Source organism: Oryx dammah, unplaced genomic scaffold (genome assembly GCF_014754425.2).
Source record: "Oryx dammah isolate SB20612 unplaced genomic scaffold, SCBI_Odam_1.1 HiC_scaffold_26, whole genome shotgun sequence".
In the NCBI taxonomy this organism is placed as follows: Eukaryota; Metazoa; Chordata; class Mammalia; order Artiodactyla; family Bovidae; genus Oryx; species Oryx dammah.
Window position 1 is genome coordinate 43,941,931 of NW_024070210.1, and position 24,036 is coordinate 43,965,966.

At 40.0% G+C, this 24,036-nt stretch overlaps 1 protein-coding gene across 2 annotated transcripts in view; it reads right to left on the bottom strand.

The window, feature by feature from the left end:
* DMXL2 (Dmx like 2) overlaps positions 1 to 21,889 on the bottom strand; it is a 177,333-nt gene extending 155,444 nt beyond the window's left edge. For both annotated transcript variants that reach the window (XM_040226516.1, XM_040226515.1), the window contains exon 1: positions 21,549 to 21,889. In XM_040226516.1, coding sequence (XP_040082450.1) covers positions 21,549 to 21,635 — 87 coding nt within the window. In that variant the 5' untranslated portion in view covers positions 21,636 to 21,889. The remainder of the gene's footprint in view (positions 1 to 21,548) is intronic.
* Between the last annotated feature and the right edge of the window lie 2,147 nt (positions 21,890 to 24,036).

Genomic DNA, 24,036 nt, shown 5'->3' on the forward strand with positions numbered 1-24,036 from the left:
CTGGATACTAAACCTTTGTTAAATATATGTGATGCAATTATCTTTTCCAAATCCACGGGCTACATTTTCAGATCCTCATAATTAGATTCCAGTTATGCATTTTGGGCAGAAACAGCATAGAAATGTGGCTACTTTCTCACAGCATTTTACTAAGAAGCACATTCATCTATCTGTCCCATCTCCGGTGATGTTAACTTCGATCAGTTGATAAAGGCGGTATCTGCAAAGTTTCTCCTCTATAAAAGTATTAATTTTCCTTTGTAATTAATAAGTATCTTGCAGGAAGATATTCTTGCAAGCATCCCTCTGATGATTCTTACCTAGTCAGTTATTACTATTAAATATGATGGCTGTCTAATGGTAATTTTCTAATTCCATCATTGCATTGTTTATTAGTTGACTTTCTTCTATGAGGAAGAGTTTTCTTTTTTTGGCTGAGCAGCTTATTGGATTTTAGTTCCCTGACTAGGCATCGAACCTAGGCACTGGGCAGTGACAAGTGGAGTCTTAACTACTGAATTGCCAGGGAATTCTTTTTTTTTTTTTTTTTTAATTGAAGCGCAGTTAAAGTGTAGCTGATTTACAACACTGTGTTAGTTTCTGGTGTACAGCAAAGTGATTCAGTTATACATACATATATTCTTCTTCATATTCCTTTCCACTAAAGCTTATTACAAGATACTGAATATAGTTACCTGTGCTATACAGTAGGAAATTGCTATTTACCTGTTTCATATATAGTAATGTGTATATGTTAATTCCAAATTCCTCATTTATCCCTTCCCTTTGAGTTTTCTTCATGATTTTTGCCCTTTTTATATTAAAGATCATGGATTCTTACCTCATTCAAAGGGTGATAATCTACTACCATCACTTATTTTCATATTCCAGTTGTCCCAGACTTGGCCAGTAGGAATCCTTCAAGCTAGCCCTGCGTTCTTTTGACATATTCTCGCCATTCTTTGAACAATTCCTTACTTTCTGGCATAAGAAATTCCAGGTTCCATCTAGGCTTATCATCCAACCTAGAATCAGATGTTTCCCCAATGCTGCTTCCTTTTAGTGGAAAATGGCATTCAGAAACCAAGATCTTGATGCCAGTCATTTCTGCTACTGGAGTACCAACTGCATCCAGGCCCCTCTCAGCTGACAGACTAGGAAACAGATATGTCTGTGTGCGCACATGCGTACATCCATAAACACATGTGTGTATGTATGTGGACACCAACATACATCTTCAACTCTCCACTGAAAGGTTTAGAAGCAATGACATCCAGGACATACACACATTCCGACCATATCTATATGTCTCTATACCTATACATCATTGCTCTCTCCCTCTCTTGCTCTCTAAATATATATAAATATATACACAAATTTATACATTATAAACACATAACATATACATATATGGATATACACATATATATATGAGGTCCCACTGACACCTCTAATTGGATTATATCCACCACAGGTTTCATTCTAGCCTTCCTACATTACATATTTTTAACTCCCTTCTTCAATAATGAGAAATCTGGTTCACATCAAAAAATAAATTTATTTATATACAATTGTGGTATATTTAGTGTTTTAAGAAATACTTTGAAGCCTGAAGGTCATGAATAAATATAGAAAATAAAGCCTTCTAAAAGCTTTATTGTTCTGTCTTTCAGACTAGATCTGTAACCTACCAGATGAGGTATATGGGGTGAGATAGAAGCCAAGTCTCTTTTTTTTCCTATATAAATAAGAAAATGCCCCAGTATTACTAAGACAATCAGCCATTCTATACTATTGTACCATGTCATCTCTGACATAAACCAAGCATCAGTTGGGAATTCCCTGGTGGTTCAGTGGTTAAGACTGAGCTTCCAATGCATGGAGGCACAGGTTTGATTCCCAACAAGGGAACTAAGATCCCACACATCGCACAGCATGGTCCAAAAGAAAAAAAAAAGCATCAAGGAATGTGTGAGTCTGTTTCTGGTGCTCTGTTTTGTTACTGTCGTATATTTTTAGGCCACCAACACCACACTATCTTAATGACTACAACTTTATAAATCTTGGGCTGGCAGAAGTCCTCTCATCTTAAAAAAGACTTTCCTATTCTTGGCCCTATCTATTTTCATCAAATTTAGAATCATTCTATCACATCTCACAAATCCTCTTAAATTTTTGGCTGGGAATACATCAAAGTTATAAGTAAGCTTGGAAATAACTGATACCTTCACAGTACTGATTCTCCCAGTCCATACATATGGTATCTACGTCCTGTTGTTTAGGTTTCTCAATAAAGTCTTATTAAATTCTGCCCACAGAAACTTCTACATGTATTATTAGATTTATTGCTGATCCTTGATATTTTCTGATGATATGAAAAATAGTATCATAGTTTCAGGTCCAAGTAAGGATGACAGTATGTCTCTGCCACTGAATGCAGCTATTAAAACATGGATAAAATGCATGGAATAAATATTTTAAAACTGAAAAGTAAATGATAACAGGTGAAATAGCAAAGAACAAAATTTGAAATTTACTGTACTAGCAGAGAGTTTAAAGTTAGGATGATGACACTGGAGCCTATTATACAGAGTGAAGTAAGCCAGAAAGAAAAACACCAATACAGTATACTAACGCATATATATGGAATGTAGAAAGATGGTAACAACAACCCTGTATGCGAGATAGCAAAAGAGACAGAGATGTATAGAATAGTTTTCTGGACTCTGCGGGAGAGGGCGAGGGTGGGATGATTTGGGAGAATGGCATTGAAACATGTATAATATCATATGTGAAATGAATCACCAGTCCAGGTTCGATGCAGGATGCTCAGGGCTGGTGCACTGGGATGACCCAGAGGTGTGGTACAGGGAGGGAAGTGGGAGGGGGGTTCAGGATGGGGAACATGTGTACACCCATGGCAGATTCATGTTGATGTATGGCAAAACAAATACAATATTGTAAAGTGATTAGCCTCCAATTAAAATAAATAAATTTATATTTTAAAAAATAATAAAAAATAAAGTTAGGATGAAACCAGAACACACGAAAAAAAGAGCTCCAGGAGCAGCAACTTACTTTGGGCTCAAGAAGTAGGAAAAGAAACTCTCAATTTTCCAAAAGAGGGAGAGGAAATTCCCCGTTTATTCTGTTCTTTTCTCCATTTTCTCATATGTCATCCCCAAGCAATCTCAGAGCTCCAACAGGAGGAGTTATAATCCCACAAGACTCGGGGAAATCCCTGGTACTTTCCTTTCTCTGCCCTACTGCTACTTGGCACTGAACACACACACAGTCACAGGAAGCACAGAGCAGGGTAACTGAACTCTCAACTTTCCAGTCAGAGAGCCACCAAGGGGAGCCCTAGCAAACCAGAAAGTATCAGAGAAATCACAAAAAGGGAAGAGCTCGGAAGAACAATCCAATGCTTATTTTTATAAATTTCTGGGCTCATCCTTGGGCAGCACATGCACAGATCATACCTAAAACAGCAGAATAAACACCCTGGGGATCTGAACTACGGGTAAGACCACTGCCCAGGTCTTACTGTATACTGGCCACTTGCTGCATATACACAGGTTATCTCCAAATAGCACTGCAAGGCCCTTGAAAATGGAACTCACACTGAAACTACAACCTATAGGAGGCCAGTCAGACCTTTCGGCACGAACCCAAGTAAGCTGACTGCCTGCTGAATTAACACCCTCCACAGAATTTACACAAAACCTAAATACTGTGTCTCATAACACAATACTTTAAACAGCCCAGATTCAATGCAAAATTACTGAGCATACAAACAGCTGTGAAAATCTCATATGGGAAAAGACAACAGACACAGACTTTGAAATTATCACACATAGATATTAAAGTGGCTACTATAAAAATGCTCATCAGTTCAGTCACTCAGCCATGTCCGACTCTCCGTGACCCCATGGACTGCAGCACGCCAGGCCGCCCTGTCCATCACCATCTCCCGGAGTTCACTCAGACTCACGGCCATCGAGTTGGTGATGCCATCCAGCCATCTCATCCTCTGTCGTCCCCTTCTCCTCCTGCCCCCAATCCCTCCCAGCATCATAGTCTTTTCCAATGAGTCAATTCTTCGCATGAGGTGACCAAAGTACCGGAGTTTCAGCTTTAGCATCATTCCTTCCAAAGGACACCCAGGGCTGATCTCCTTTAGGATTGACTGGTTGGATCTCCTTATAGTCCAAGGGACTCTCAAGATCAATTAGAAAAAGAAGGGCAAAACAAATTCAAATTCCTGGCATGCAGTAGTCAGGAAATAATAAAGATAAAAGGAAAAATCGATGAACAGGAAATTGTTGTCCTATGACAACAGGAAAACAATATGAACAAAATAAAAATCTAGTTCTTTGAAAGGACCATGAGAGACTATTACAAACAACTATATGCCAATAAAATGGACAACATGGAAGAAATGGACAGATTTTCAGAAGAGTTCAACCTTCCAAGACTGAACCAGTAAGAAACAGAAATTATAAACAAGCCAATTATAAGCACTGAAATCAAAACAGTGATCAAAAATCTTCCAAAAAACAAAAGCTCATGGCCAGATGGCCTCACAGGTGAATTCTATCAAACATTTAAAGAGCTAATGCCTATTTTTCTGAAACTCTTTCAAAAACTTGTAGAAGAAGAAATACTTTTAACTCATTCTACAAGGCCACCATCAACCTGATACCAAAATCAGACAAAGACATCACACACAAAAAAGAAAATTATAAGTCAATATCACTGATGAACAAACATGTAAAAATCCTCAATAAAATTCTAACATACAAAATTCAGCAAGTCATTAAAAAGACCACACACTATGATCAGGCTTCCCTCATAGCTCAGGTTGTAAAGAATCCACCTGCAATGCAGGAAACCCCAGTTCAATTCCTGGGTTGGGAAGATCGGCTGGAGAAAGGATAGGCTACCCACTCCAGTATTCTTGGGCTTCCCTTGTGGCTCAGCTGGTAAAGAATCTGCCTGCAGAGTGGGAGACCTGGATTCGATCTCTGGGTTGGGAAGATCCCCTGGAGAAGGGAAAGGCTACCCACTCCAGTATTCTGGCCTGGAGAATTCCATGGTCGGACACAACTGGGTGACTTTCTTCTACACTATGATCAAGTTTGGTTTATCCCTGGAATGCAAGGATTCTTCAATATAAGCAAATCAATGTGATACACCATATTAACAAACTGAAAGATAAAAACCATATGATAATCAATAGATGCAGAAAAAGCTTTTGACAAAATTCAGCATCCATTATGATAAAAACTCTTTAAAAAATGGGCAGAGAAGGAATTTACCTCAACATAATAAAAGCCATATATGATAAATCCACAGCAAACAGTATTCTCAATGGTGAAAAACTGAAAGCATTCCCTCTGAGATCAGCAACAAGACAAGGGTACCCATTCCTGCCACTATTATTCAATAGTTTTGGAGGTTCTAGCTATGGCAATCAGAGAAGAAAAATAAATAAAAGGAATTCAGATGGAAAAGAAGAAGTAAAACTCACACTGTTTGCAGATGACCTGATATCATACATAGAAAACCCTAAAGATACTACTAAAGCTAATCAGTGAATACAGTAAAGTCACAGAAATCAAAATCAGTACACAGAAATCACTTGCATCCTACACATTAACAACAAAAAAATCAGAAAGAGAAATTAAAGACTCAATCCCATTTACTACTGCAATAAAAAGAATAAAATGCCTAGGAATAAATCTACCTAAAGAGACAAAAGAGCTGCATACAGAAAACTGTAAGACATGGATTAAAGAAATCAAAGACAACATAAACAGATGGAGAGATATTCCATGTTCCTGGGTTGGAAGAATCAATATTGTGAAAATGGCTATACTACCAAATGCAATCTACAGATTCAATGCAGTCCCTATCAAATTACCAGTGTCACTTTTCACAGAACTAGAAGCAAAAATTTTACAACTTGTATGGAAATACAAAATACAAAAGACCCCATATGGTCAAAGCAATCTTGAGAAAGAAGAATGGAGCTGGAGGAATCAACCTTCCTGACTTCAGACTATACTACAAAGCTACAGTCATCAAGATAGTATGGTACTAGTATGAAAACAGAAATATAGACCAATGATACAAGATAGAAAGTCAAGCAAGAAACCCACACACCTATGGGCACCTTATGTTTGACAAAGGAAGCAAGAACATACAATGGGAAGAAGACAGTCTCTTCAATAAGAAATGCTGGGAAAACTGGACAGCTACGTGTAAAAGAATGAAATTAAAACACTTCCTAACACAATACACAAAGATAAAGTCAAAATGGATTAAAGACCTAAATGTAAGACAAAAACTACATAAAAGTCTTAGAGGAAAACATAGGCAGAACACTCCATGACATAAATCACAGCAAGATCCTCTATGACCCACCTCCTAGTGTAATGAAATAATATCAAAAATAAACAAGTGGAACCTAATTAAACTTAAAAGCTTTTGCACAGCAAAGGAAATTATAAACAAGGTGAATAGAGAACCCTCAGAATAGGAGAAAAATAAAAGCAAATGAAACAACTGACAAAGGATTAATTGCCAAAATATACAAGCAGCTCTTACAACTCAATACCAGAAAAACAATCAAATCCAAAAGTAGGCAAAAGACCTAAACAGACATTTCTCCAAAGAAGACATACAGATAGCTAATAAACACATGAAAAGATGCTCAACCTCACTCATTATTAGAGAACTGCAAATCAAAACTAAAATGAGCTATCACCTCAAACCCAGTCAAAATGGCCATTATCAAAAAAAGAAAGAGAAAAAAAATCTACAAACAATAAATGCTGGAGAGGGTGTGGAGAAAGGGGAACCCTCTTACACTGTTGGTGGGAATATATATTGATACAGTCACTACAAACATTATGGAGAACAGAACATTATGTAGATTCCTTAAAAAACTAGGAATAACACTACCATATGACCCAACAATCCCACTACCGGGCATATACCCTAAGAAAACCATAACTGAAAGACACACATTCCCCAATGTTCACTGCAGCACTATATACAATAGCCAGGACATGGAAGCAACCCAGATGTCCATCAACAGATGACTGACTGGAAAAAGAAGCTGTGGTATATACATACAATGGAATATTGCTCAGCCATAAAAATGAATGCATTTGAGGCAGTGCTAATGAGACGGATGAACCTAGAGCCTATTATATAGAGTGAAGCAAGTCAGAAAAACAAATATCGTATTTTAATGCATATCTATGTAATCTAGAAAGACAGTACTGATGAACTTATTTGCAGGGCAGCAATGGAGATGCAGACATAGGGAACAGACTTGTGGACACAGGGCCAGGGGGACAAATGGTGAGGACAGCACGGAAACGCATACACTACCGTATGGAAAAGACGGTCAACAGGAACTCGCTGTATGATTCAGGGAACTCAGATGAGGCTGACAACCCAAGGGATAGGGTAGGGAGAGGGAGGGAGATTCGAGGAGGAGGGGACATATGTATACCTATGTTGATTCAGGCTGAGCGCTGAAGAATTGATGCATTTGAACTGTGGTGTTGGAGAAGACTCTTGAGAGTCCCTTGGACTGCAAGGAGATCCAACCAGTCCATTCTGAAGGAGATCAGCCCTGGGATTTCTTTGGAAGGAATGATGCTGAAGCTGAAACTCCAGTACTTTGGCCACCTCATGCGAAGAGTTGACTCATTGGAAAAGACTCTGATGCCGGGAGGGATTCGGGGCAGGAGGAGAAGGGGACGACAGAGCATAAGATGGCTGGATGGCATCACTGACTCGATGGACGTGAATCTGAGTGAACTCCGGGAGTTGGTGATGGACAGGGAGGCCTGGCATGCTGCAATTCATGGGGTCGCAAAGAGTCAGACACGACTGAGCGACTGAACTGATGTTGATTCATGCTGATGTATGACAGAAATCAACACAATATTGTAAAGCAATTATCCTTCAATTTAAAATAAATTATTTTTTTAAATACAGTTCTTTGAAAAAGTTCAATTAAACTTATAAACCTCTAGAAGTATACACAGAAAAGGAGAAGACACAAGTTATAAATATCAAGAATAAAAGAAAGAATATCAGTACTAATATTGCAAACATTAAAAAGATAAGATACTGTAAACAACCTTCCTGGAGAAGGAAATGACAACCCACTCCAGTATTCTTGTCTGGAGAATCCCATGGACAGAGGAACCTTGCAGGCTACAGTCCATGGGGTCACAAGAGTCGGACACGACTGAGTGACTTTCACCACTACTAAACAACTCTACACACATAAATCTAACAGTGAAATAGAAGAAAAAGACTAATTCTTCCAAAATGAGAAACTACAAAAATACACCCAAGATGAATTAATTACCTTAATAGTTCTTTAACTGTTAAAGTACTTACAGAATGATATCAATTCTGCCTGATCCCTGGTAGAAAATAGAAAAGGAAGAAACACTTACAAACTCATTTTACATAACCAGCATTAAAATGATACCAAAACTAAACAAAAACAATATGAGGGGAAAAGACAATGGGTCAAGAATGAACATAGATGCAAAAACACTCAACAGAATATTAGCAAATCAAATCCAGTCCTATATAAAAAAGATAATACACACCATAACCAAGTGGGATTTATATCAGCAATACAAGGCTAATTCAATTTGCAAAGTATCACAATGTAACTTATCACACTAACAGCTTAAAGAAAACATCACATGACCATATCAATGAAAAAAAATTGACGATATTCAAGATGTCTTTGTGATAAAAACTTTCAGCAAAAAAGGAACATTTTTTTCAATCCTATAATGCACATACAAAAAACAAAATCTAGGACTAGCCAGTGCAGTAAGTACAATAGAGCAAATTAGATATTACTTAAGATAGGATTAGCAAATGGACTTAGAAAAAAACGATTTCTGAAAACAATCAAAATACAGTAGAGATAGTTTTAGACATAGAACTAGAAGTCTAATATATGTTTAATATATTAGTCTCATGAGGGCAATGGGGCAGAGACAATAATCAATGAGTTATTAGCCAAAAAATTTCCAGATTTAAATCTCAAAAGTCCCAAAGAAGATTTTTAAAAAAGAAAAAAAAAAAAAAAGACACACTTAGACTCAACACAGTTAAACTCCAGAAAGACAAGAAAAATCTTAGAAGCAGTTAGAGGGGAAAAAAAGCAAAAATACAACTTCCAAAGGAACAACAGGCTGGCAGCTAACTTCTCAACACAAATAGTGGAGGCCAGAATACAAAGGAGTGACATCTTCAAAATGCTAAACAGAAAATATTGCCATCCTCAACCCAGCAAAAATGTCTTTCAAGAATGAAACACAAAACCTAAAGTCAATAGAAGGAAGGAAATAATAAAAATCAGAGAGGAAATAAATAAATAAAAGAGATTTTTAAAAAGTCAATAATACCAAGATCTGATTTTCTGAAAAGATAAACAAAAATAGACCTCTGGCCAGGCTTACCAAGAAGAAAAGAGAGAGGAGCCAAATAAAATAAAAAATGAAAGAGGAGAAACATCAACCAAAATCACAGAAATACAAAATACCATAAGAAAATATTATTAACAGCTAAATGCCAAAAAAAATGTACAACCAAGAAGAAATGGACAAGTTTCTAGAAACATATAGCCTGCCAAAACTGAATCAAGAAGAAACATAATTTGAATCCTCCCAGACTTATAAAGCTACAGTAATCAAACACTGTGGTATTGGCACAGAAACAGCCATATACATCAATGAAACAAAAGAGAGAGCCCAGAAATAAACTGACACACCTACCATCAATTAATCATCACCAAAGGAGGCAAGAATAGACAATGGAGAAGAGTCTCTTCAGCAAATATAAAAATATTTTTGTAGATTATACATTAAAAATTATTATAAGATAAATAGCTATAATTCCCTGTGCTTTACAATATACCCCTGCTGCTTACCTATTCTATTGGGTTGCCCAAAAAGTTCATTTGGGTTATGGGACAACCCAAACAAACTTTTTGGGTAGCCCAATCCTGTTTTCCTAATTTGCCCCTCCCCCCCTTACCTCTCCCCCTTTGGTAACCACTAGTTTATTTTCTATATCTGAGTCCACTTCTGTTTTCATTTTTGAGTATCATTTGTTTATATTATTTTTTAGATTCCACAGGTAAGTAACATCATGAAGTGTTTGTCTTTACCTGACTCACTTCACTAAACATGGGGCTTCCCAGGTGGCTCAGTGGTAAAGAATCCACCTGCCAAGCAGGAGATATAGGTTCCATCTCTGGGTCAGGAAAAATCCCCTGGAGAAGGAAATGGCAACCCATTCCAGTATTCTTGCCTGGGAAATCCTGTAAACAGAGGAGACTGGCAGGCTATAGCCCAGGGCATCACAAAAGAGTGGAACATAACTAGCAACTAAACATCAACAACCCTAAGCATAATATTCATAGGTTCATCCACACTGCTGCAAATGGTGGAATTTCATTCTTTTTTATGGCTGAATACTATTTTATTGTGTATGTATATGTGTGTATATAAATACAAACACACACACCCCACGTCTTCTTTATCCATTTGTCTATTGATAGACATATAGGTTGCTTCCATATCCCAGCTATAATATAAACAAACATCAGGGTGAAGCTGTCTTTTCAATTTAGTGTTTTCATTTTTTCTGGATATATACTCAGGCATGGAACTATATATGATAGTTTTAGTTTTCTGAAGAACTTCCATACTGTTTTCCATAGTACCCACACCATCATTACATTTCCACCAAGAAGGTACAAGGGTTTCTTTTTTCCTACATCCTCTCCAACATTCATTATTTGTAGACTTTTTGATGACAGCCATCCTGATAGGTGTGAGATGATACTTCACTGCTGTTCTAATTTGCAGTTCTCTAATTTTAAAAAAAATGCTCAGCATCGATTACTACGTGCCTGTTAGCCTTCTCTGGAAGGTATGTCTTCTTTGGGAAAACAAAAAACGTCTACTCAGGTCTTCTGCTCATTTTTTTATTGGGTTGTTTTTGATTTTTTTTTTAACCTATATATTTTGGACATTAATCCTTTGTCAGTCACATCATTTGCAAATATTTTCCATTACACAGGATGTCTTTTCCCTTTGTTAATGATTTCCTTTGCTATGCAACAGCTTTTAGGTTTAATTAGATCCCATCTACTTACTGGTTCCAGTCTTAATCCTACCACTGGTTTTGCTGTGTGGCTTTGACTAAATTCTTTAATTCTGAGATTGAAAATTCCTATACTAGATCTAAATTGTAAAGCATTTCATTTCATATACCACTTTAACATACAAGATGAATATTAATCCTTTCATTTCAAAAGAATTGTTTCTATGTCAACCACATACAACGGGCACTATTAAATATTGCCAAAAAGAGCAGCTACTGTTCAACTACTTTAGCAATTTTACTGGTTTACCGCTTATAACAATACACACCAACAGTATACAACAGTGCATTTTTAATAGCTGGTTTACCTTAGAGGGTATGCACAATGCTTAAGCACTCAAATATTTTTTCAATCAAAGATAACCAGTAAGTTAGGCTAAACAAAATTCTACTGGGAAAAGGAAACTCTCCTTTCCACTTACTATATTTCATCATTGTTTGCACTGTTGAGTTTTTAACACTAGATACCATATTAATAATATTAAAATAAAAAATCGAGTTCTTAATGATTTTTGTTTGCTTTTGGTTTTAATGGCCAACCTGGGCTTTTGATTATATAAAATATTTTCAGCATAAAATGATAGCCATGTTTAAATATTCCATAAATGTATTTATTAGCACATTCTTTTTTCTTTTTTTGGCAGTGCCCCAAGGCTTTCCCCAACCAGGTGAAAGTATGGAGTTCTAACCACTGGACCGCCAGGGAATTCCCAAGATTCTTAAAATTACTTTCTAAAGAAAATCTTGTTTCTAATCAGGAATACTGCTCTAGCTGAGTTCAGTTTACCACCACGTGGGGCAACTACCTCAATCAAGTCTTTGTTGGACTCCTCGATTTTCAATCTCAGGCCCCACCCCACCTCAGCTATTTTTAAAACCCTGTAACTTAAAATACAGAATCCCTACAGTCCAGGTTTTAGGTTAATCTAATTTTTTAGGTATTAAAAGTCTTTTAAAAACACAATTGTGAGAAATTTAGAACTGCTTAATGGGCACAAAATCTGTCAATTCCTCTTAATACTTTAAGATGCATCCTTAGATTAAACCAAGAGCTTCCCAGGTGGCTCAGGGGTAAAAAATCTGCCTGCCAATGCAGGAGATACAAGGTTGGGAAGATCTCCTAGAGTAGGGAATGGCAACCCACTCCACTATTCTTGCCTAGGAAATCCCACAGACAGAGGACCATGGCAGGCTACAGTACATAGTATCACAGAGTCAGACACAACTGAGCACACACACGCACACACACAGATTAAACCAGACCAATAAAGCTTTATACCTGGATTGTATTCTCTGAGCTTTCCCTGCCCCCACCCATAACTCATTTATACAAATATGGCCTAACTGCCATTGACCTGTATCAAAAGTATTATAAAATAATCTTATAAAAGTGGTGGTGTTTACTTAGGAATGTTTCATATTATACTAAGGTGTCTTTTTTCATCTATTAATTTATTGGGTACTTTTTTACACCCCAACAAGTTTTTGTTCTAGGTGCTTAAAGAAATAGTAATAAAGGGCATTGAAAGCACTTGGGTCTTTTCTCTGAAAAAAAAAGTCATTTGAAAATTTTGAACAAGAAACTAACAAGATCTGATTTATACAGGAGAAGGCAATGGCACCCCACTCCAGTACTCTTGCCTGGAAAATCCCATGGGTGGAGGAGCCTGATAAGCTGCAGTCCATGGGGTCGCTAAGAGTTGGATACGAGTGAGCGACTTGACTTTCACTTTTCACTTTCATGCACTGGAGAAGGAAATGGCAACCCACTCCAGTGTTCTTGCCTGGAGAATCCCAGGGACGGGGGAGCCTGGTGGGCTGCGATCTGTGGGATCGCACAGAGTCGGACACGACTGAAACGACTTAGCAGCAGCAGCAGTAGCAGCAGGATCATTCCAACTATTATGCTGAAAATAAACTGAAGAAGGATAAGACTAAAAGCAGACAAGGCAAGGAGACCCATTAAGAACCTATTGCCATAACTGTGGAAAAAGATGATGGTGTCCTGGACCAGGGTGGGAGCAGCACAGGTGATAAGTGGGCAGATTCTGGATGCATTTTGAAGAATAGCCAACAGAAATTGCCAACATTAGGTCTGGGGTGGAAATGAAAGAAAAGATTCCAAGGGAACTGGGGGAGGGAAAAAGATAAGGTAGTCATTTATTGATTTATTGAAGGCTGAAGGAGGAGAATATTATTAGATAGCTATTACTCTCAAGAGGGAGATATCAAAGAAACAGCTAGTTATAGCAATCTGGAATCAGGCTGAGAAGTACTTAAGGGAAGTAAAAGAAAACCAGGAGAGGAAAATGAAGAAACTATTTCAAAGAAGAATAAAAAGCAATTTTATAGGACAGCAAAAAGAAAAACTGCTAAAGCAATACCCTTGAGTAGATAAGAGGAGATGGGACCTAGGATATTAACCAGGGTTTCTCATAATGGCAGCAGCATTGACAATTTAAGCTAATTCTTTATGGGTGGGGGGCTGTCATAGATGTCATAGGATATTGATCAGGATCTCTGGCATCTTCCCACTAGATGCTAGTTCTTCCCCCACAACCTTATCAACAACCCATCTCCAGATACTGACAAATGCCTTGTGTGGGGTAAAATCACTTCCAATTTAAGATCATCGGTACCAATAGAGGAACTGGCCTTTGCTGGAAACACTGACAATTTATCCATATAAAAGATGCTATGGTTAGAGTACATGATAATAATTTGAATATCTCCTTCTGATTAGATCCGCTTAAGTAGAGACATAGTCAAGGCCAAAGAAAACATGAGGAGGCTGCTGGCACATCACAAAACCAAAGTCATTACTCCTGGAAAAATATCAGCCTTAAACTGAACTGTAGCTACCATATAAGCTACCTGTGTCTCTGAATTCAGACTGAGCCAAAACTTTTATTTTTTTGGTGCGGGGGGAGTCTCTCTATGCCCCGCTGCATAATGCCCAAATAGTCTCCGGCTTCCTAGGTTTCTTCTAAAACCACAAAAGAAAACATGACTTAGTATGAATTGAATTATTATTCCTGAAAGGGTCCAATTTTAAAAGGAATACCCCTAAAGGAACATATATCCAATGATAATCTAAGAGGATGTCATTATGCTTTTCAAATCACCACACCAAATTATCATGTACTATGTTTAAAGGAGCCTGGTTCTATCCAGCGACCCCTTTATACCGAGTGACTTCTCCATCAAAAAGATGTAAGATAACCATATTTTTTGTGTGTTTAGGGTGGAGGGAGCATTAAAGGAGCCCTTAGCAATCATAACATGAGAAAGACAGAATAAAAGCACAGTCAATTGGTTTCCTGTGTTATATACCAAGTGCCAGGGTTACGTGAGCTACAGCCACACCACCTGTGTAGCCTGCACCTGCTTCCTCAGTAACAGGTCCTAATATATCATGAATTAGCATTACAGAGCAAAAATACAATGAAAAAGGATTCTACAGACTCAAAAAGATTGAAAATCCTGAAACTTCTCATAATATTAAAATATTTGGCTTCCAAATTTGTTTAAAAAATAAGCCACAAGTTAGAAGACCCTTACTGAATCTGAATTACTGATATTCTCTATTAGTATCCCCTTTTAATCACTGCTTTGTATTCTATCATAGAAGGAAATTAAATTGGTCAGGCATGACTTGTTTTTCCACTGCGCCTCTGAGGTTGTAACCCAACATCCCATACTCTTTTTGATGATTAAATATTGAAACTGATTTGTTCTAAGTGTCTCAAGATCCAAGTTTAAAAAGATATTAAAAATTTTTTATTGAAGTATTTACATACTTACAATGCTATGTTACTTTCAAATGTACAGCAACATGATGCAGGTATACACATGTATGCATTCCTTTTCAGATTCTTTTCCCTTGTAGATTATTCTAAGATGTTGAGTACAGTTCCCTGTGTCATACAGTAGGCCCTTGTAATTCACCTATTTTATATATAGTAATGTGTATACGTTAACCGAAACTCATTTTTCTCCCCTACCCCTACTATTCCCTTTGATAACCAAGTTTGTTTTTTATATGAATCTATTCCTGTTTTGTAAATAAGTTCATTTATATCATCTTTTAAGATAATTTCTAAAGTCATCTTTTAAATACCCAAAAAGCTAAGAACAGAAAGTAAAGGAGTAAATCTATCTAGCGGGATAGAGACCCTGAACACCATCACCCTGGCCCCATCTTGCACTCCATACTGCACTCTGACAGTACTAAGGACCAGATACTGAGGATACAATCATAAACAAGAGCCTCCTTCTCAACTGTGAGCCCAAAGAAGACCCACTACTTCAAAAGGCTCTGTACGGCTTAATCTCTGAGCCAGAATGGAGGTCCAGGTTCCCTGACTGTGAAGTGTGACCAACAGTCTCGTATATACATACAAGTGGACGGGCAGTATACACAGACTCCAGACCCACAACCTCACCACAGTTACTTTATGTTTCTGGTTACATTTTCTCTTTGCCCCTTGGCAAACTCTAGAGAGGTCCATATAATGCCATCCAAGGTCTGAATACTTAAAAGAGAACCTAATTTAAGAACCTCATTCTACAGATGATAAACCTAAAAAAGTTTCAGTGATTTAACCAAGGGTCCAATGACTAGTTGGTCTCTGACCTCCCATTTCTAGGGAGGCACTAGTTGGGGCTGTACCAGAGTTTCAGGATAGCTGCCAAGAGTCTTCTCTACAAGGCAGGCTAATTAACAATCTACACAGGGACATAAGTAAAAACTTACAGAATCTCCTATTCACCTAAAGGCTAACAATGAATACAAGGCTACAAACTCTAAAATGTATCAATTTAAACACACAAGAAGCTACTCTCCCAGAATAAATGGGCCAATTTCTCTTGGAAAACAAGTCCACTCTAAATTCTTGACTTGTCTTTCCCTTTATTCTCAGCATAGGCAAAGTCCTTAATACCTGTTGATAACTAGTCAATATAGCAGAAGTTTTTCTGTCCAACTCCCCAGTCTCCCCTGCCAAAAGTGATCTCTTTTTCCTCTGAATTCCCGCAAGAATTTAAATACCTCACAAGACCACACAGCTGGCCTGCTGTGGTGAAGTATATGTCTTAATTCCCCTAGTAGATTACCAGGTTCTTACACTTTTTAATAAACTCCCTGAAATCAGGACTATGTTCTGTTCTGTTTTTTTAAATCTCCACAGAGCCACACACATCCATGTGCTCAACAAATATCTGTTAAATGTATAAACAAGCTGATTATTTTCAAAGTTTGGTGGTGGTGTAATTCTAGGACTAGAATACTATTATGCTACAGTAGAATTAAAATATATCTAAATGTCAAGAAAATCATATATTATCTTCTAACTTTTAAATAAAGGGGTTTTTCATTCATTACTAGAAAAAAAAAACAATAATAAAAGTCAAAAATGTCAGAAAATACATTTTCCTAAAAAGCTATAGGTAAAGGATTTCCCTGGTAGTCTAGTGGTTAAGAATCTGCCTGCCAATGCACAGGACATGGGTTCAATCGCTGACCCAGGAAGATCGCACATGCTGTGGGGCAACTAAGCCAAGTGCCACATCTACTGAGCCCATGCACCTAGAACCCATGAGCCTCAACTACTGAAGCCCTCACACTCTAGAAAAGAAGCCCACGCTCAAGGCAACTAGAGAACGCATGCAGGCAGCAACAAAGACCCAGAGCAGCAAAGAAATTTAAAAAGCCCCAGGGAATGTTTGCAAATCCTATTTCTCAAAATTCTAACTGAATTTGCTATCTAATAAAGAAGTCTTGTTTTGTTTTTTTAAGTCCTGTGTTTGTTTTTTAACCACTTTTGTGAAAGAACAGTCACCCAATAATGCATCCTTTGGGCTTCCCAGGTGGTTCAGTGGTAAAGAATCCGCCTGCCAAAGCAGGAGACACGGGTTCAATCTCTGGGTTGGGAAAGATCTCCTTGAGGAGGAAATGGCAACCCACTCCAGAATTCTTGCCTGGGAAATCCCAGGGGCAAAGGAGCCTGGCAGGCTACAGTCCACGGTGTTGCAAGAGAGTCAGACACAACTGAGCAACTCAACAAGTACATCCTTTATACTGTACCACTCCTTGACTTCGCTGCTCTGGGTCTTTGTTGCTGCCCGCATGCTTTCTCTAGTTGTTGTGAGCATGGACTCAGCAGCTTGGCCCGTGGGTTCTAGGTGCATGGGCTCAGTAGTTGTGGCATACGGACTTAGTTACACGCAGCATGTGGGATCTTTCTGGGCCAGGGATTGAACCCATGTCCCGTGCACTGCATTTGTTGTTCTTCCCATCCAGAAACACCTAATACCACTCTCTGTCTTTCTAAGTATCAATCTTCCAAGAAATATTTATCTTCCCAACTACACGTGATCGCTTTCATCTGCCTTATATTGTAATTATGTACATCATTTTTATCTCTGCCAGTATAAGTTCCCTGAGGCTAGAAATGGCTAATTTTTCTTAATATTTTTCAGTGTGTTGAATTCATATCAGAATGGAGTAAATAACATCAACACCCCCTATATGTCTGAAAATACAGACTATACCCCTTAAGTGAAAAAATACTTTTAATATTAATAATCATCATGTACCATCATTGTTTTAATTAATATTCTAATGCTTCAGTTCAGTTCAGTCACTCAGTTGTGTGCGACTCTTTGCGACCCCATGGACTGCAGCACACCAGGCCTCCCTGTCCATCACCAACTCCCAGAGTTTACTCAAACTCATGTCCATTGAGTCGGTGATGCCATCCAACCATCTCATTCTCTGTTGTCCCCTTCTCCTCCCACCTTCAACCTTTCCCAGCATCAGGGTCTTTTCAAATGAGTCAGCTCTTCGCATCAGGTGGCCAAAGTTTTGAAGTTTCAGCTTCAACATCAGTCCTTCCAATGAATATTCAGGACTGATTTCCTTTAAGATTGACTGGTTGGATCTCTGTGCAGTCCAAGAGTCTTCTCTAACACCACACTTCAAAAGCATCAATTCTTCTGTGCTCAGCTTTCTTTATAGTCCAACTCTCACATCCATACATGACTACTGGAAAAACCATAGCCTTGACTAGACTTACAGAAAAGTAAAATTAAAAAACTAAAGACTACTTTCAGAGAGTAATAACATAAATAAGGAGAAACTTACACTATCTGCTGCATTAAGCCTTAAACATCCACCTACCTACCTACTATAAGAAGGTAGTTGGAAATGTCTTGATAGCATAATAAAAGTACACCAAAGCTCATACATGGTAGATCAACCCTGAACTACCTGGGACTTGACTTATTGCAAGATAACAATATTTCCAGAACTCAGAACTTATATTGAAGAGAAAAGAACGATTTAAAGGTGGCATTTATGTAAGTGTATTTATAAAATTATAATGGAGTGTTTTTAAAAAACTGTCAAAACACAAGTGAAAAGCATCACAGCCCAGATGCCAGCACTAAAAGTAGACTCATCACTGAGACTGTCCACTACCAACTGCGCCACATGTCAGCAGAGCAGAGATCATGCCCCGACAACACAGCCACCACACATGGTGCAATACGTAGAGACGACTGCTTTTCAATTACAATGTCATGAACACATCAAAATCCTTTTACCACTCTTTTTCAAAAACTCTGTGTGTAGACTCTGATATAATTGATCTGCCCAATTTTGAAAAGGTCCTCAGATTACTACTGGCTAGCTCCAAGACGGTCTTTCCTTCTACACTGGCCACGTCTAGGCCTTCCACACAAACACACCCTTCAGAGCGAGCACTCTGACAGGAAAGAGGCATACTACAGAAAAAAAGCCCACCAGATGAGAAGTCACAAGACTTCCATTACAGCCCTGGCTGGTCCCCTTTTTAGTCACCTGACTCAGAACTAGAGCTGTTTCATCTGATTCCTGTACAAGTCAAATGGCATACTAACATAAAGGAGGTTTGTTTTTTTTTTTTTCACTTTTTAATTTTTTTAATTTCATTTTTCCCTGTACTAGCACTGGCATTGAAATAACTGGTAGCTGATTCCTGAGTACTTGAAAACAGTTTGTTCTCATTTTTTTCAAGCAACTCTGTTCTTCACAGAACCCAAAAGGTCATTTCTAGTTCAAGGCAAAATTATAGCTGGATCAGTGCATTCAAAACCAAGATGTTAAAATGAGATGGTATACAACAAGAGTATAAATTCCAAACAACCAGTGTCACAGGCAGCCATCCTAAACCAGGTAAACTGTGAGTCATTATAAGGGAAAACAAAAAGGATTCTCTTGTTGCAACATAAAAATGTAGGCTGGAGTAAGAAGATTAGTATGTCTGTAGCAGAGGGGCCAAGATAAAGAGTATACTCTCAAATATAAAGTCAAAAACAGCAGAAGAATATCTGACAAGTTTAAATTTCACAATACAGCTATCAGGAACAACTAAGTATTATTGAGCCAAGAATAATAGGGTAAAATGGTATCTGAAGATTATTATACACCAGTTGTGTGGAGGATGAACTGAAGTGATCAGAGATGTCAGGAAACCCAGTTTTGAAATCCTTAATATTAAGTAATACAAATAAGGTTCTACAATAAGCTAAGGACATGAAAGGGGGAAAATCTGACAGCCACTGCAGAGAGTCAGCTAGACTTGGTAACAGACTAATGAGGGAGGAGTAGAAAGATTTGAAAATGATTTCCAAGGACCTGGTCATGGGCAGCCTACAGCATAACCACACCTGCGCAGCATTAACTGGCTTTTCCTGACTGCACCTGAACTTGTTTAGCCCTATATACCAGCCTCACAATAAGACACCGCTCTATTCTAGATAGAAACTAAAGACTACCACCACCGTAATAGTATAGAGATACCCCATAAGCCAAGCTTCCAGATTGGTTTCTTGATGGAGAAAGCCTGCTTTTCTAACCCTGGTGAACTTCCTCTCCAGCTACAAAACTAGGGGAGAAGGAAATATCTTCTACATCCCCCAAACTGTCTACACACTTAAAGCCCAAGTTCAACACCATATGGATCTTTTAGGTCACCAGTACACAAAACACAGATGACAACATTGACAAGGATAGGTATAACAATACAGTCAAGCAAATTATATTTTCTAATGGTTCATTCTAAACTGATACAAAGCCAAGTTGATTACATTTACAATTAAAGTGCCCAAAAAGCAATATTATGGGGTTATCTCTAATGCATCACAATGATAGATAATTTCTGCTCCAGAATGCACTGTGCTACATAATGATTCTGCAGTTTTGCAGGAGCTTTTCTTATTTCTGCAGCTTTAAAAACACGCTTCTGGAAAGCAGACAAAGTGTTTCCCTTTTCTTAAAAGCACATCATTATACTATTTCCAATTTTACCAAGCAGAATGGTTATTAATAACAATGTGTATTTAGTTGAGGTCTCATCGTCTACATTTTGTTGTGAAGCGGACGAATTTTCTGAAGAGGACAAAAAACTCATATTAATCCATGGGAGTCTCCCTACGAGTAAAAGAAGCTCCAGGGCTTGGTTTGAATTGGCTATACTAACAACATCCCATTCTCAAAGGGACTAATTCAGCCATGCTCCTTGAGAAACATGTCTGTTTCATCCAGATTTTTAAGAGGTTCTATCTAACACATTACTGTTTACCTACACTTTAACCTCACAAACAAAAACACTATCATAAAATTTGCACATTGCCTTATAAACAAACCAGTCTACCTGGCAAACGGATTAAAATATTATCTAGGGAGGTTACCAAACCGTGATCTCGTGATAAATAACAGCGCCCCAGGCCTCTGTGACTCTAATTATTCCTTTCTAAATTTCTCGGGGGCAGAGAATGAATTTTTCCATTTGCGTGTGGGAATTAAGATTCTGCATATCAGGAGGCAGAGGGTCGGGCTTCAAGCCACCGGCTCCAGCGGCTCCTCGCCGCCCTAACACCGCGGGCAGGGGGAGCCAGGTGCAGCATCGCCTCCACGCGCCGAGTCTCTGCGCCTCCAAGAGCAGGTGCGAAACGGACGCTCTGGGCTTTCAGTGGTTTCATCTTCCTCCACCCAGACGCGGGGACCATCCTAGGCGAGGAACCTTCTAGTCCAGTCACCCCCAGGGGCCCGCTTGCTGAGGACGGACAGTACGGTGGATTCCTAAACCTTCCCCCAGACGGGTAATTTCCTTCAGCAGTCGCAGGACTCACAGTCCCACGGCCCGCCCCCTAAGCTGCGGTGCAAAGAGGACGCGGGCGGGGCCCCCCAACACTTCGCAGCCTACCGAGGAGGCGTGGGCTCGGGACAAGGTGTTTTCGGCCCCCGCGTCGAGCCCGCGGCCTCTTCCCCTCAGACTCACCGTGAAAGGGACATCCTCGACGCTGCCCACGGAGTAGCAGTTGTCTCCAGGGTTGACAGCTCCGGTGAGGACCTGATGCAGATGCATCTCCGGAGACCCGGCTGGTGAGGCGAACGCGCGAGGAGCGCAAAGAGCCCTGCTCCCGGCCCTCCTCCGGCCTCGAGAAAGCTTCCCGCTCCGCCTCTCTCGGGACCCACCCCCGCTGCGGCTCTGGCTTAAGGCCTCGTCCCCCCTTCGTCTCCCCCCGACGTCGTCCCGGCCATAAGAGCTCCTCGGCCGCCGCCGCCGCCGCCGCCGCCGCCCGGATCGCCGCTCGGCTGCGGAAATGCCCGGATGCTCCCACCGCCGGGTGCACCGGCGCACAAATGCGGGAGGAGAGCAAGTGTGCGGGAGGGGGAGGGGTGAGGAAGAACGCGAGCCGGGCGCGTGCTGGAAGAGACGCTCCTCCCGAGGGAGGTGGGCGGCGCGCGCGTCCACCCTCTGGGCAGCGCGGGACGAGGGGAAGGGTAAACCCCTCCTCCCGCTGCTAAGCCCTCAGCAGGGTCTTCTCACGCCACGCTTGTGCGCGTGCGCGCGCAGAGGTTTCCAGGGCAATAGCGCGCGCCTCGCGGACCCCTGTCCCGGGATTGCGCGCGCAGACTTGCGGGAGTTCCCTTGGAGCCTCCGGGTTGCGGCCGCCGGGGGCGGTCGCCGGGGTGGCCGCGGGGCGGGGCGGAGCGGAGGCCGCTCCTGGCCAAGGCCCAATCCGTCTCGCAGACGCACCGCTGGTGTGTGTTTCGTTCTCTGAGTCTTTAATCCATCACCAAGCACACTGCATGATGGTCAGTGCAGTTGACCTCAGGAGGACACCCGTTACCAGGAAATTCCACCTCTGTAAATCTAAATCCCTTCGTGCTTTTTAAAAGTACAGTGCATTAGATATTTTATTTGATGTAAACAGTGAAAATATCTTGCAACTGTGTAGAGAAGCCGTCTAACAGCAAATTATTTTGTTCCCCCTTTTCGTCACAAGTTTGTTCTAGACCATCGAAAGGAGCCCCCTGGAATGAGTGACTCCTCTATACTCTTTTTTCATGCGTGATGTCATGGATTCCCTGATTTTTTTAGACTGTCCGTCACAAGGTTTTCAGCCTACACTGTGTGTGTGATTTAAGTCACTGAGGCAAGGAGGTAGAAGGGAGCAAGATAGAACTATAAAACCAAGCAGAACGCCGAAAGTGTTAGGACTGAGATACAAAAGCCTATGCACCACAGAAGAAGAAAAAGATGGGTGTTAGGAAGAGGCTGACATAAACGCTGCTTTCAAATAGAGAAAATAACCTGAGCTAAGGCTTAGAAGTGTAAAGTGACAGGATGTGCCAATGTAAGAAGACAGATAAAGTTTCGATCCCTGGGTGGGAAAGATCCCCTGGAGGAGGAAATGGCAACCCACTCCAGTATTTTAGCCAGAAGAATCCCATGGACAGAGGAGCCGGTGGGCTCCAGTCCATAGGGTCGGAAAGAGTCAGACACGACTGAAGCGACCTAGCAGCCGACAGGTTAAAGGAACAGAGATTAGATTAACGTTTAAGTCTGAAGGTATATAGGGTGGGGAAAAGGAAAGGAAGTTAACATGAGATGGATACCTCCAAGAAGTTAGCTTGGGGCCAGCCTGAACATGTGGAGTCCTGAATGTTCCACTAAAAAGCTTAGATTTTAGATTTCAATCTGCCTGCAATGTGTGTGGCTGGGGGTGGGGGGTTGGGGTGAGGAATGTGTGCGTGCTCAATCGAGTCATGTCATACTCTGCGACCATGGACTGTAACCCGCCAGACTCCTGTCCATGGGATTTTCTCGGCAAGAATACTGGAGTGGGTTGCCATTTCCTCCTCCAGAGGATCTTCCCCACCCAGAGATGAACCTTGTCTCCTACACTGGCAGGCGGATTCTTTACCACTGAACCACCTGGGAATCTCGTGGGGTGGGGATGGGGGTGTCCATCAAATGCTTCAAATGCAGAAATGTATAAACCTCTGCTTCTTTAGGAAGGTGACTTTGTTATCACTGTGAGCATAATTAGAAGTTTGGGGAAGACTGCAGGCAAAAACCTGGCCAGAGTTGGTAATCTGTTTAGTGAAACGAGTCAAAAGATAATTCCCAGTGACCTAAGGCCTTTTTATTTTCATTTTCAATTAATGGCATAACTGTTCCCCCAGTCATCCAAACTAGAAACTGCAAGCTAATTTCACTCCCATTCTCTCTCTTGTCCATATCCAAGGATCACTTTTCCAGGTCCCTAATTCATGCCCTTCATCATCCCTACTGCCCTTTACCTCATCATTTCTCAAGTAATTACTCTAAAAGCCTCCTAACTGGTTTGACAGCCTTTCATCTCCATGCTCTCCAATCCATCCACAGCTCGGTATCCTGAGAAACCTTTTTAACGGAAAAATTCCTCTGCTTAAAACCTCCACTTTCTACAACTTCTGCCTAATCTATTTTATCTCAG